Source organism: Caretta caretta, chromosome 5 (genome assembly GCF_965140235.1).
Source record: "Caretta caretta isolate rCarCar2 chromosome 5, rCarCar1.hap1, whole genome shotgun sequence".
Taxonomy (NCBI): domain Eukaryota; kingdom Metazoa; phylum Chordata; order Testudines; family Cheloniidae; genus Caretta; species Caretta caretta.
The window spans coordinates 21,936,325-21,948,973 of record NC_134210.1 but is presented as its reverse complement, the minus strand read 5'-3'; the positions used below and the strand labels follow the sequence as shown (position 1 = coordinate 21,948,973).

At 39.8% G+C, this 12,649-nt stretch overlaps 1 protein-coding gene across 11 annotated transcripts in view; it reads right to left on the bottom strand.

Annotated features, from left to right (window-relative positions):
• The window catches only part of NEDD4L (NEDD4 like E3 ubiquitin protein ligase), a 367,521-nt gene that overhangs the window by 36,379 nt on the left and 318,493 nt on the right, over nt 1–12,649 (bottom strand). For all 11 annotated transcript variants that reach the window (XM_048849463.2, XM_048849464.2, XM_048849465.2 and 8 more), the window contains 2 exons: nt 10,022–10,080; nt 1,118–1,183 (listed from right to left, as the gene is read on the bottom strand). In XM_048849463.2, the coding sequence (XP_048705420.1) occupies nt 1,118–1,183; nt 10,022–10,080 (125 nt within the window). The remainder of the gene's footprint in view (nt 1–1,117; nt 1,184–10,021; nt 10,081–12,649) is intronic.

Here is a 12,649-nt window from a genome sequence, read left to right as displayed (position 1 = left end):
ATAAGGTGGGATGAACAGACAAGCGACAGGAGAGAAATTGGAAAAAAATGTCTAGTTTTCCTGCTAAGATGGGCTTGAAGCAAACATTTTTACTGCCAATTATATTGTTTAATGCAGCAGAAAGCCAATTGCTATTTGCAAAAGAAAAGGAGTACTTGTGGCACCTTAGAGACTAACAAATTTATTTGAGCATAAGCTTTCGTGAGCTATAGCTCACTTCATCGGATTTTTTCCACTGAATGCATCCGAAGAAGTGAGCTGTAGCTCACGAAAGCTTATGCTCATATAAATTTGTTAGTCTCTAAGGTGCCACAAGTACTCCTTTTCTTTTGCGAATACAGACTAACACGGCTGCTAAAATTGCTATTTGGTGCCTGAGAAGTGCAGCATTTTAATACAGTGAAAGAAGCAGCCCTCACAGATTTTGGATGCAAAGGTAAGGAGATATCATGTATAGCAAAAGAATGCCTCAGGACCCCCTGTAATCTGGTTATGGCTACCAAAACTTTAAAATCATTATTGAGCCAATCAATACTATAGGCAAGTTAGCACTGAGCGCTCGTCTCTTATTTTCACGAAGCGATTTTTAGTGCTGGTGAAAGATGTTGATGATTGAAGTCCTCTTTGTTCACAGACCCAATATACCATAAGTGGCAGCAACACCAACTTCCCTACTGCTCTGCCAATTTCCTGCGACAATGCTCTTGCACAGACCACCTCTGAGGTGAGAGGGAAGTCTCAGTCCTTATGCCCATTCAAGGCTTGGATTTTCATCTGAGCTTGTCCTCACACATGCCAATTAGTGCAAATTCTGAGGTGATATTAAGTTGTTACTGCTTCTTTGTTGCCTCACTGCTTTAATTGTCCATTTATAAATGAAACCCAGCCCTCGAGGCTCAAGTTATCAGTTTTGGTTGAGACTGAAAGCGTTTTTGATCCATACAGAAAAGCTTCAGTCAATTTGTTCATATTCAGCTAGCTGTGGTAGGACGAGCAAGGAAAACTGGTGAATGTACAGTAACAGAGTGCAGCACTGCTTATCTATTCTTGGGGCAGTCAATTGTTGTTTTCCTACCCTAAGGCAATTGGCTCCAACACAGGGTAGGCAATTACTTACCGGTTTCTTTAACTTCTTCCTGAAGTAATCATATTTCTGTTTGAACTCTCTGGAATAGGGAACAGCCTGAAAGAGAGAAAATTATAAATATGCATAATTGAATACATCATGCAATCCGACTACTGCAACCCCTAAAATGTTAATTAAAAATATCCAGCAGTTTAAAAATATGCTGTCTTAGTCAACGGTGATTTGCTTTAAATATGGATATTGCAAATAATCCTCTGCACCAACACAACAACTTTCACCTGAGGACCCAAAAACACTTTAGGAGTATTAAAACTTAACCCCCTCCTCAGGGGGTATTATCCCCATATTACAGATGGGTAATTTGAGACCCAGTGTCTCATAGCACCATATCATTTGAGCCCAATCTTCTGCTCTAACTACTACACAATCCTCTTTTTTCTGGTACTAGCAACAGAAAGGGTGAAACACCACCCGAAAAAGGGTAAGAAAAGAAAAAAGCAGGATTGATTCTCAGGGCCAACGTGTCATATTAGGAAGGCACAGGTGTCCTCATAAGGTCTTTTACATTATTTTTAATTATTTGCATTGTCATAGCACCTAGAAGCCCCAACCAAGATTGAGGAACTGAGATGTACAAACAGTACAGGACAATAGACTGCAAGCACTTCAACGCATGGAAACTCCTGATCCAAATCCCACTGATGTTAATGAGTGTCTTAGTAAAGACTTCAACAGACTTTGAAAGGAAGTATTCTTATCTCTCTTTTACAGAATGTCAACGGAAGTTAAATACTGTTAAAAAAAAAAAAAAGCCCTTAAAATGGCCCTGAGAGCACATAGTTGTGTGCTGACAAAACTGATATTTGTGATGGGTGCTCTTTGTGCTCCAACTAGTGCAGAATGGAGAGTGGTGCACTTAACGTAAATCAGGCTTTTTGTCCATATGGGCAGAGGCATGAAATCGGCATGAAGAGTTCCCAGAAAGATAGGTTGGTCAGAATTCACTACTAGGACAGGGCTTTGAAAGATATGTACTTTTGTAAGGTAACTTTTTACAACTTCAAAGGCTAGAAGGAAAGAAGAAAGGTAGGAAATGGGAATAGAGTAAAATGCAGTTTGGGTATTGAAATCCACCATTTTGATATTCCCAGGCCTGAAATTCTCTTAATAACACCAAAGGTAAGAACCAAACTTTTGGATTGTATGTGCGCCAATAAGAATGATTATAAAATTTAAAATTGCTAATAATGTTAACAATAATATAAATAATATGCACCTTTATAACTCCTTTATTCCAGGTATTCTAAAGCATTTTATAAATGAAATTAGCTCCCCACACCCTAAGAGGGAATTAAGTGACATTGTGTAATATCTAGGGTTCACGTGAATCACCACTAGAGCGCAGACACCTCCGGAGAAGAATGCAGTTGCTATGTGACGGTCCGCAGAAACACCATGGAACAATTTTAGAACAGAAATGAAAAGCTAAAAATATAAGAAGGAATTTAGGTTGGAAGAAAATAATTAAGAGTCGGAATCTGAGAGCACCTTTATGGGAAATGACAGAAGATCTTTGAGAATAAATTTATTTATTTGGGTTTATAAATGTTTAAATAAGTCCCCTCTTGAAATTCTAGGAACTTTTCTACAGAAAATTACAATGCCAAATGAAATCAAGTAGAAGCTAACTCCACAGCAGGCAGTCATGACCTCTATGACACAGCTCAGTAAAAAAAAGTTAGCTCCACAGTGCAGTCTTTCTCCACTCTCCCACCAAAACTCCATGCGGGGAGGCAACTGATGCCTTAGAGGAGGATCTATTAATGGAGATACTCTATGTCCTAGTAAGGAGGAGAGGACGGAAGATGATAAAATACGGGTAGGATCTGATGAGAAACAGCCAAATAAAAAATAGTCCCATTCAAATGCATCATGTAATGGCAGACAGCTAAAAAGTGACAAATTTTTAAAGTGCTTATATAGAAACACTAGAAGTCTAAATAATAAGATGGGTGGACTAGAGTGCCTTGTCTTAAATGAGGATATTGATATAATAGGCATCACAGAAACTTGGTGGAATGAGGATAATCAGTGGGGCACAGTAATACCAGGGAACAAAATATATCGGAAGGACAGAACAGGTCGTGCTGGTGAGGGAGTGGCACTATATATGAAAGAAAGCATAGGATCAACTGAAGTAAAAAGCTCAGATGAACCAAAGTGTATCATAAAATCTCTATGGATAGTAATTCCATGCTCGAATAATAAGAATATAGCAGTAGGGATATATTACTGACCATCTGACCAGGAGTGTGACAGTGACTGTGAAATGCTCAGGGAGATTAGAGAGGCTATAAAAAATAAAAAACTCAATAATAATGGGGGATTTCAAATATCCCCATATTGACTGGGTACATGTCACCTGAGGATGGGATGCAGAGGTAAAGTTTCTCGACCCCTTAAATGACTGACTCTTGGACCAGCTAGTCCTGGAACCCATAAGAGGAGAAGCAATTCTTTATTCCAAGATGTGAATATAGCTGGACTGCTTGGTAACAGTGACCATAATATAATTAAATTTAACATCCCTGTGGTGGGGAAAACACCACAGCAGCCCAGCATTTAATTTCAGAAAGGGGGACTACACAAAAATGAGGAAGTTAGTTAAACAGAAATGAAAAGGTACAGTGCCAAAAGTGAAATCCCTGCAAGCTGCATGGAAACTTTTTAAAGACACCGTAATAGAGGCTCAACTTAAATTAAAAAACATACTAATAGAACCAAAAAGGGCCACCATGGCCAAACAACAAAGTAAAAGAACCAGTGAGAGGAAAAAAAAGGCATCCTTTAAAAAGTGGAAGTTAAATCCTAGTGAGGAAAATAGAAAGGAGAAACTCTGGCAAATGAAATGTAAAAATATAATTAGGAAGGCCAAAAAAGAATTTGAAGAACAGCTAGCCAAAGACTCAAAAAGTAATAGCAATTTTTTTTTTAAAAATATATCAGAAGCAGGAAGCCCGCTAAACATCCAGTGGGGCCACTGGACGATTGAGATGCTATAGGAGCACTCAAGGATGATAAGGCCATTGCGGAGAAACTAAATGAATTCTTTGCATCACTCTTCACGGCTGAGGATGTGAGGGAAATTCCCAAACCTGAGCTATTCTTTTAAGGTGACAAATCTGAGGAATGGTCCCAGATTGAGGTGTTATTAGAGGAACAAATTGATAAACTAAATAGTAATAAGTCACCAGGACCAGATGGTATTCACTCAAGAGTTCTGAAGGAACTCAAATGTGAAGTTGCAGAATTACTAACTGTAGTTTGTAACCTAACATTTAAATCAGCTTCTGTACCAAATGACTGGGGGATAGCTAATGTGACGCCAATTTTTAAAAAGGGCTCCAGAGGTGATCCCGGCAATTACAGGCTGACTTCTGTAGCGGGCAAACTGGTTGAAACTATAGTAAAGCACAAAACTGTCAGATGCATAGATGAAAATAATTTGTTGGGGAAGATGTAAAGGGAAATCATGCCTAACCAATCTACTAGAATTCTTTGAGGGGGTCAACAAGCATGTGGACAAGGGGGATCCAGTGAATATAGTGAACTTAGATTTTCAGAAAGCCTTTGACAAGGTCCCTCACCAAAGGCTCTTAAGCAAAGTAAGCTGTCATGGAATAAGAGGGGAGGTCCTCTCATGGATCAATATCTGGTTAAAAGTTAGGTAACAAAGAGTAGGAATAAATGGTTAGTTTTCAGAATCGAGAGAGGTAAATAAAGGTGTCCCCCAGGGGTCAGTACTGGGATCAGTGCTGTTCAACATATGAATAAATTATCTGGAAAAAGGGGTAAACAGTGAAGCGGCAAAATTTGCAGATGATACAGAACTACTCAAGATAGCTAAGTCCCAAGCAGACGGCGAAGAGCTACAAAAGGATCTCACAAAACTGGGCAACAAAGCGGCAGATGAAATTCAATGTTGATAAATGCAAAGTAATGCACATTGGAAAACATAATCCCAACCATACATATAAAATGATGGGGTCTAAATTACTGTTACCACTCAAGAAAAAGATCTTGGAGTCGTTGTGGATAGTTCTTTGAAAACATCCAATCTCTGTGCAGGGGCAGTCAAAAAAGCTAACCATGTTAGGAATCATTAAGAAAGGGATAGATAATAAGACAGAAAATATCATATTGGCTCTATATAAATCCATGATATGCCCGCATCTTGAATACTGCATGCAGAGGTGGTCACCACATCTTAAAAAAGATATATTGGAATTGGAAAAGTTAAAGAAGAGGGCAACAAAAATGATTAGGAGTAGGGAACGGCTTCCATATGAGGAGAGATTAATATGACTGGGAAAAGCTTGGAAAAGAGACAACTAAGGGGAGACAAGATAGAGATCTATAAAATCATGACTGGTGTAGAGAAAGTAAATAAGAAAGTGTTATTTACTTCTTTAAACACAAGAACTAGGGGTCACCAAATGAAATTAATGGGCAGCAGGTTTAAAACAAACAAAAGGAAGTGTTTTTTCACACAACACACAACCTGTGGAACTCCTTGCCAGAGGATGTTGTGAAGGCCAAGACACTAACAGGATTCAAAAAAGAACTGGATAAGTTCATGGAGGATAGGTCCATCAGTGACTATAAGCCGGGATGGGACGGGATGGTGTCCTAGCCTCTATTTGCCATAAGCTTGGAATGGGCGACAGTGGATGGATCACTTGATGATTACCCGTTCTGTTCATTCCCTCTGGGACACCTAGGTTTGGTCACTGTCGGAAGACAGTATGCTGGGCTAGATGGACCTTTGATCTGACCCAGTGTTGCTGTTCTTATGATACTAACTCAGAAGTGTGCCTTCTACTGAATCACTATCAACATGCATAACACTGAGGTGGGTCCGGAAAGTCTCCCATTCAAGAACTTACCCAGCTAGACTCTACTTAGCTTGTATACTTGAAGGAAATACAGCACAAACTGGCATGGGTACAAAAGTGTAAGGGAAATTCTTTAAAGCCAACCCTTTTAGCTAGTGGGCCCCAGACCTGAAAGCACTCATTTAGACCAGCCTTAAGGCAGGGGTACAGCTAAAAGACGTCAATCAAAGCTCTTCCTCACCATCCTTATGACTGTCAGACCTCAAATACAAAAGTCATATACAAAAACCCTTGAATTAAAAAAAAAAAGGCTGGAGTAATGGCAGTGGAAAGCTGCAATCTGCTCCATGCCAATCAACTGGTGTGTGTGTGTGTGTGTGTGTTTGTGTGTGTGTGCGCGTGTGGGCACACGCGCGCAGGCCTCCTTAGCTCACCACTCTCCCTCAGATTCCATGCACAAAGGAAATTTACTTGGGGTTGGGAGCAGGGAAGAGAGAGAGAAAGAAGAGGGCACTTGGCCTTGACAGATCATAATAAAAAGCAAAAAATCCTTTCCTGTCACCTCATTACTTTCCTCTGCCCTGTTGCTTCCACAGGACAAAAGAGTAGATCTATCAATACAGTTAAAGCAAATGAGCAGCAGCTCTAAACACTTGAAGTATATTTCCATGAGGGCAAAAGAATAGCTCTGAACTCCAAAATGTCATCAGAGCTGCATATTCTTCAGTCATTCCCAGCTGCATCACAAATGCCAAATGTCAGTTCAGGACATGCGTCTGGGGGATAAGAATGTTTCAGATTGTCTTGAAGTGGGTTTATAATTGGCTGGATGTGGGTGTAAACTGGGAGGTTGAAATATGCCTGTTAGGTTGTCTTCCTTGTGGAAGATGAGATGTGAAAAGTTGAAAAAATCATTATCCCCTGATGAGGATAAGAATGTGACTTTATTACAGGAGTGAAGGAATCTTTTGGCATGCTTATTGTTGGCTAAATACCTTACTCACACAATGCAATATCCCTTTAGGGAATGTATGTACTTTATATGTTTGTAATAGCGTCCAGATACTATGATTATGCCACCTGCTACGAAGACAGTCACCACCTTTCCATAATGACTAGATATAGCTTTTATTTGGTTAGATATTTGGCTAAATAAATGAACACTAATTTCGCAGCTCCAGAATTCTGTCAGCAATTATCACCCCGGATAAGTGATGAATGTGAAGAGCTCCTCTACTCTCCCGCCCCACCTCCTTCACCACCGCAGGCTCAGGGACTCAGCACAATACAGTGCTTCCATAGCAATCCAAGTCCCTAAGAACCCAAGGACTGAAAACCCAGATTTGACCTGAGCCCTCAGCATCACACAAGGCTGCTAGGCTCACATAAGCATTAAACTAAAAAACTCCAACATCCTATTCTCAGAGTTTCTTGCAGGGTCCTTAGAACTGAACGACTTTACGTGAAAGACATTCTTGGTGACCACGCACATGGTATTTGAAAAAGATCGGCCTATTGAGTGCATTAGGGGCCTATTCACATCAGTGATTAGTTGGAGTTTTTCTAATGCAGTAATAAAATTGTAACTTTCAGTATGATCAACTGGTAAGTTAAAAGTAGATATCTGCTTTTCAATATACTGACTGGTTACTGTTAAGGGCTAAATGATGGAGACTTAGCAACATCAGATAAATACCAAACGCAAATGGACCAACCATTTAAAAAATACCATTAATTGGCTTTTCCCCCTCCCCTCCCCCACAGATAAAAACCAAGATGGCCAAAGGATATTATGATCCCAGGGCTCGATTCTGTGCCACTGAAGTCAAAGTTTTGCATTGAATTTCAATGACAGGGTTTTTGAGAAAAATACATAATTACCTACAATCAATGGTGAGTAGGAAGGAAAGGAAGAGCGAACAGTGAGTTGGGAGAGCATAGCTTGGCAAGGGAACAGACTGTATACAAACTTAGTTTTAAACTCAATTCTTGTTCTTAACCTGATGCTCAGCTAGTAGAAATTGGCATAACTCCATTTTAGCCCAAGTTACACCAGCCAGCAATCTGGTCATGTATCTTGCTTCTTTTATTTTACTTTTTCAATTGTCTTCTGTTTATTTTGATAAATGTTGAGGCACCAGAGCAGGAGTAGATGAACCAGAGGAGCAAATTCTGGAAAATGATCTGAAACATGTCTGAGGAAGGGTTTGGAGAGTGAGTTAGCCTGCCACACAGGAGAGGGAGGATGTTCAAGACGTAGGGAATGGCATGAAAAACAGGCACTGAGTCACAACTGGGAAGTGAGAGCATAAAGTGTAGAAGGTAAGACCTGCGGTGCAGACAGAGGCATTACTGTGCAGAAGTCTGAAGGGGAGGATATGCAATTTCAGCTTGATGGAGGAAGGGCTAGGAAGCCAAGGAAGAGTTGCTCAGGGAATGGAGGATTGTTATGTTCTAAGCCATAGTAGAGGAAGAGGATTTTAACATAGAAAAGATGTGTGAGGAAAGAGTAAGGGAGGCCAGAGGAGGAGTCTTCACTGCATGCTGACAAAATATATCCAGATTTACATTTTTAATGCCTACTTCTTGGATGCCAAGAGCAAGAAAGTAGCATCTCTTATGCTGTATTAAATTGGATATGGCCTCTGCATGATTTCTATCCTGGAGTCTCATCACCACAATGTCTGTTTCCTACAGTGAAAAATCTGCCTTGGAAAAGTACTTTTTCTACCTAAGGATGATCTTAGTAATGAATATCCTTTAGAGACTAACTTCATTGTTTCAATTTGGTGGAGATGGTTTCTTGTTGCAGCTGCAGAAGAATGGAAACAGTGACAAACGAAGGGGTTTTAGCAAGTCAAAGTGGCAACTGTCCATCTGTTAGCCATGCAGTATCTGAACAGATGGGATTTTCATAAGAGGAAATAATGCAGCAAATAATACACTCTGATCAGATACCTAAGATAAATCAGAGTCAAGATTATGGAGTAGTCAGGGATTTATTGGGAGAATCCACTGATCAAATATTTTTCCTAGGTACTTAAAGGAAGAAATTCCTTTATGTTATAATTGGTAGAGACCCACTGATCAAATATTTTTCCTGGGCCCTTAAGGAAGAAATTCCATTATATGATAACTGGTGGAAGAAAGGAAGGAAATTAGAGGGCTGGCAAGCTTCCAAATCTGGCCATCTGACATGGGGAGGTCTCAGAAGACACAGAGATTGCCTCTATCTATACCAGGGGTGGGCAACCTTTCAGAAGTGTGTGCAGAGTGTTCATTTATTCACGCTAATTTAAGGTTTTGCGTGCCAGTAATACATTTTCACGTTTTTAGAAGGTCTCTTTCTATAAGTCTATAATATATAACTAAACTATTGTTAGGTTTCAGAGGAACAGCCGTGTTAGTTTGTATTCGCAAAAAGAAAAGGAGTACTTGTGGCACCTTAGAGACTAACCAATTTATTTGAGCATGAGCTTTCGTGAGCTACAGCTCACTGTGAGCTGTAGCTCACGAAAGCTCATGCTCAAATAAATTGGTTAGTCTCTAAGGTGCCACAAGTACTCCTTTTCTTTAAACTATTGTTGTATGTAAAGTAAATAAGGTTTTTAAAATGTTTAAGAGACTTACAATTAAATTAAAATGCAGAGACCCCCCCGGACGCCAGGACCTGGGCAGTGTGAGTGCCACTGAAAATCAGCTCGCGTGCCACCTTTGGCACGCATGCCATAGGTTGCCTACCCCGATCTATACCATACCTTGTCTGGCCCTGGAACAGTGGGCAGGACTGGGGTGCAGTGTGCTCTGTCAATCCCCAACTGGCGTCCTGTTGCTTGGGACTGCTGCCAGCAAGTTAGAGCAACCATAGAGCTGTTCTAACTTGTGCTGCAGCAGCACAGATTGACCTAGAAAATCAGCTGTAAGCAGCTACATGACAGTCCCTACTGCCCTGCATCAAGTGGATCTTGGCACAGGAGAGAGTTTCAGCCATAGCATTTAATATATGGCATTCAAAACCATTAGCATACATAATACTTACAGGACCAGTAATAGCAGGGTTCTGCAATCTGGGGTCTTCCCACTGAGTAATTTTACTATCTGTAAGTTAACAAAAGAAATCATACCATTAGTTCTCTTCTACCACCCCATAAAATCATCCTTTTAAAAAATGTCACTTGCATCCCACCTCCCTGCAACATCCATAACTTAGTACTTCAAGGTTAGGAAAGAACTGCGTACACCCCATCCATTAAAACCCCATCACACTGTTTAGTTGGGAACACTCATTCAAAAATGCAAAACTACCGTATAATCCAGTATACTCACACTGCTGTTAAAGATCTATAGTGTCAATATTTAAATTATAAACCCCTTTTCTTCAGGGATTTATAACTTGAGTTTGAAATGCACTTAACTCAGATTAGGCAAACAAAGGTCTTGAGCACAAAAGGTAAAGACAAGCAAAGAACCCCTTCAAATGCCAGATTAAGTTTACTAAATTCAAACTTTTTGTGTGTTCTTGTGCAACTTTCAACTACATGCATCTCTTTATGCAATTAAAATGCATCTCTTTATCCAATTAAAATGAAAAAAAAATTGACAAGAGCTCACACTATGATATGATCAAATTATTTTTTATAAATTTAGAAGAAGAAAGAAACAACAATTTTAAAATAGAACCTGAAATAGAACTGGGAAGAAATTCCCTCCATTCCAGAAAGACACATAGACCCTAGCTACTGATTTTACAAACAGGTTAAGAGTGCACATTTTTGCCTTCCCTTATGAAGTTGTGGCACAAGGGAAGCATGTTCAATTTTGACCAAAATGGCTCCTGCCAATGATACAATAGCAACACAATGTGTTTGCATTTGCAGATTTTTAGAGCATTGGTAGGGTAATGGTTATACGGTATTATAGTGATATTCTCCCTGCCTGCACACAGCATATTCCAGATAAAAATCTAAACACAGTAGAACCACAATGGAATGATGGTATCACAACAGTAAGACAATGCTCCAAAAACCAAGTAGATTACCATCTGCAATGGCAAAGTCTAAGTCATCAATTTGCTGCCCTAGTTGTGGAATAACAATCCTTGTATTATGTGTACTGCTATGCTTTATAATTTGTACGGTAACAACTGTGATCAAGCCCCCCCCACACACATTTTTTTAAGTCCCCAAATTTCTTGCCTGAAAGATCTGTTGGTTTTTAATATTGATTTAATTTTAAAATGGCCAAAAAATAGATCGGATTGTGAAAGCTGACGTTTAAAACAACGTTTCTGAAGAAAGTGTTGAGAGAATAAAAAAGGGTGAAAACTGTGGCAATTTTCTTATTTGTTAATAATTATTTAATATTAAAATACTGTTTCTGTATTTCTCTTTATGCATCTTAAGTGTATAATGGAATGCTTATGGAAGGCGCTGGAGACCAATGTCTTCCACACAGCCTGGGCAGATATAGCGAGTGTAGGTGGACAGAGACAACTAAGTCATTTCACACAGGCAACCGAACAGCTTTCAGATGGAAAATGACATTTGGTCATAATACTGACCCAGCTGAACTTGAACCAGTTTTAGGGAAAGAAAAGCTCTGTATCTTATGACCAATGCACTTCCCCTTGGAGGGCTTGGAAATTAAAATATTTATGTATCATTATTAAAAGGAATGTTTTAAAATTAATAATCACTTCTGAAATGTGAAATTTCTGTTTGATTTTTTTTAATCTACTATTTCCACAAGTGACATTCAGGATTCCTACAACTGAAAGTCAATTTTTCTTTATTAGTTTATGCTGTGCATTTGATAGCACTCAGTCTTGTTGTTCCCCAAGAGTCAGTTTCTCTGCTGTTTGTTTGCACAAGCCTTTTGCACTGTAATAGGGGAGAGAAAAACATTAAGAAAATAGGACTATAGAGCTGGAGAATCACAAAAATTGTGGGGGGAACCAGGACACGAATAGTAGCTGAATCTATTAGCCCTTTAATAGCGTTGGCTGGATTTCAAGTTGATGGTGTACCATTAATTTAAATAATCACAATCTTTTACACAGAAATGTTTTAGAATGATTGGTACTTGTAGCAGGGCTGCTGCTTACTGATCTGACTCTCATGGCCAGATATCCCTTTGCAGCAGCCTCCCTCTGTTGTCCTTCAGAGAGATGGCTCCTGATTGGCTGAAAGAGAGGGGAGCCTTGTCCCACCCTGGAGGGCTCCTGATCTCAGGCCCTGAAAGTGTTGATTCTGGGTTTTCCACCCATCCAACTCCCAATTCCTCAGGAGTGCCTCCTTTCCTCCACTACCATTTCCTGGGCCATTGTTCATTCCAACTCTCTGAATGGGGTCTTCTGGCCCCCTCTTCTCTAAAGACTACGGTTGCCAACCCTCCAGGATTGGCCTGGAGTCTCCCAGAATCAGCGTCCATCTCCCACTGACTATTGAAAGCAATCCAGGAGATTTTAATAGGCTATTTTAAGAAAAGGACATTACATCATGTTGGGGGGGGGGGGAAATCTCTTGGAATAGCCTCAGTCAGAGTTGGCAACCCTATAAAAGGCCAGTATAACCCGTTATAGTTCTTTAATAACTAGCCACTTTAACTGACAGAGGACTGTGAATATAAGAGATGCTGATGATCAGTTCAGTGGCTAGTTAATGGGGTA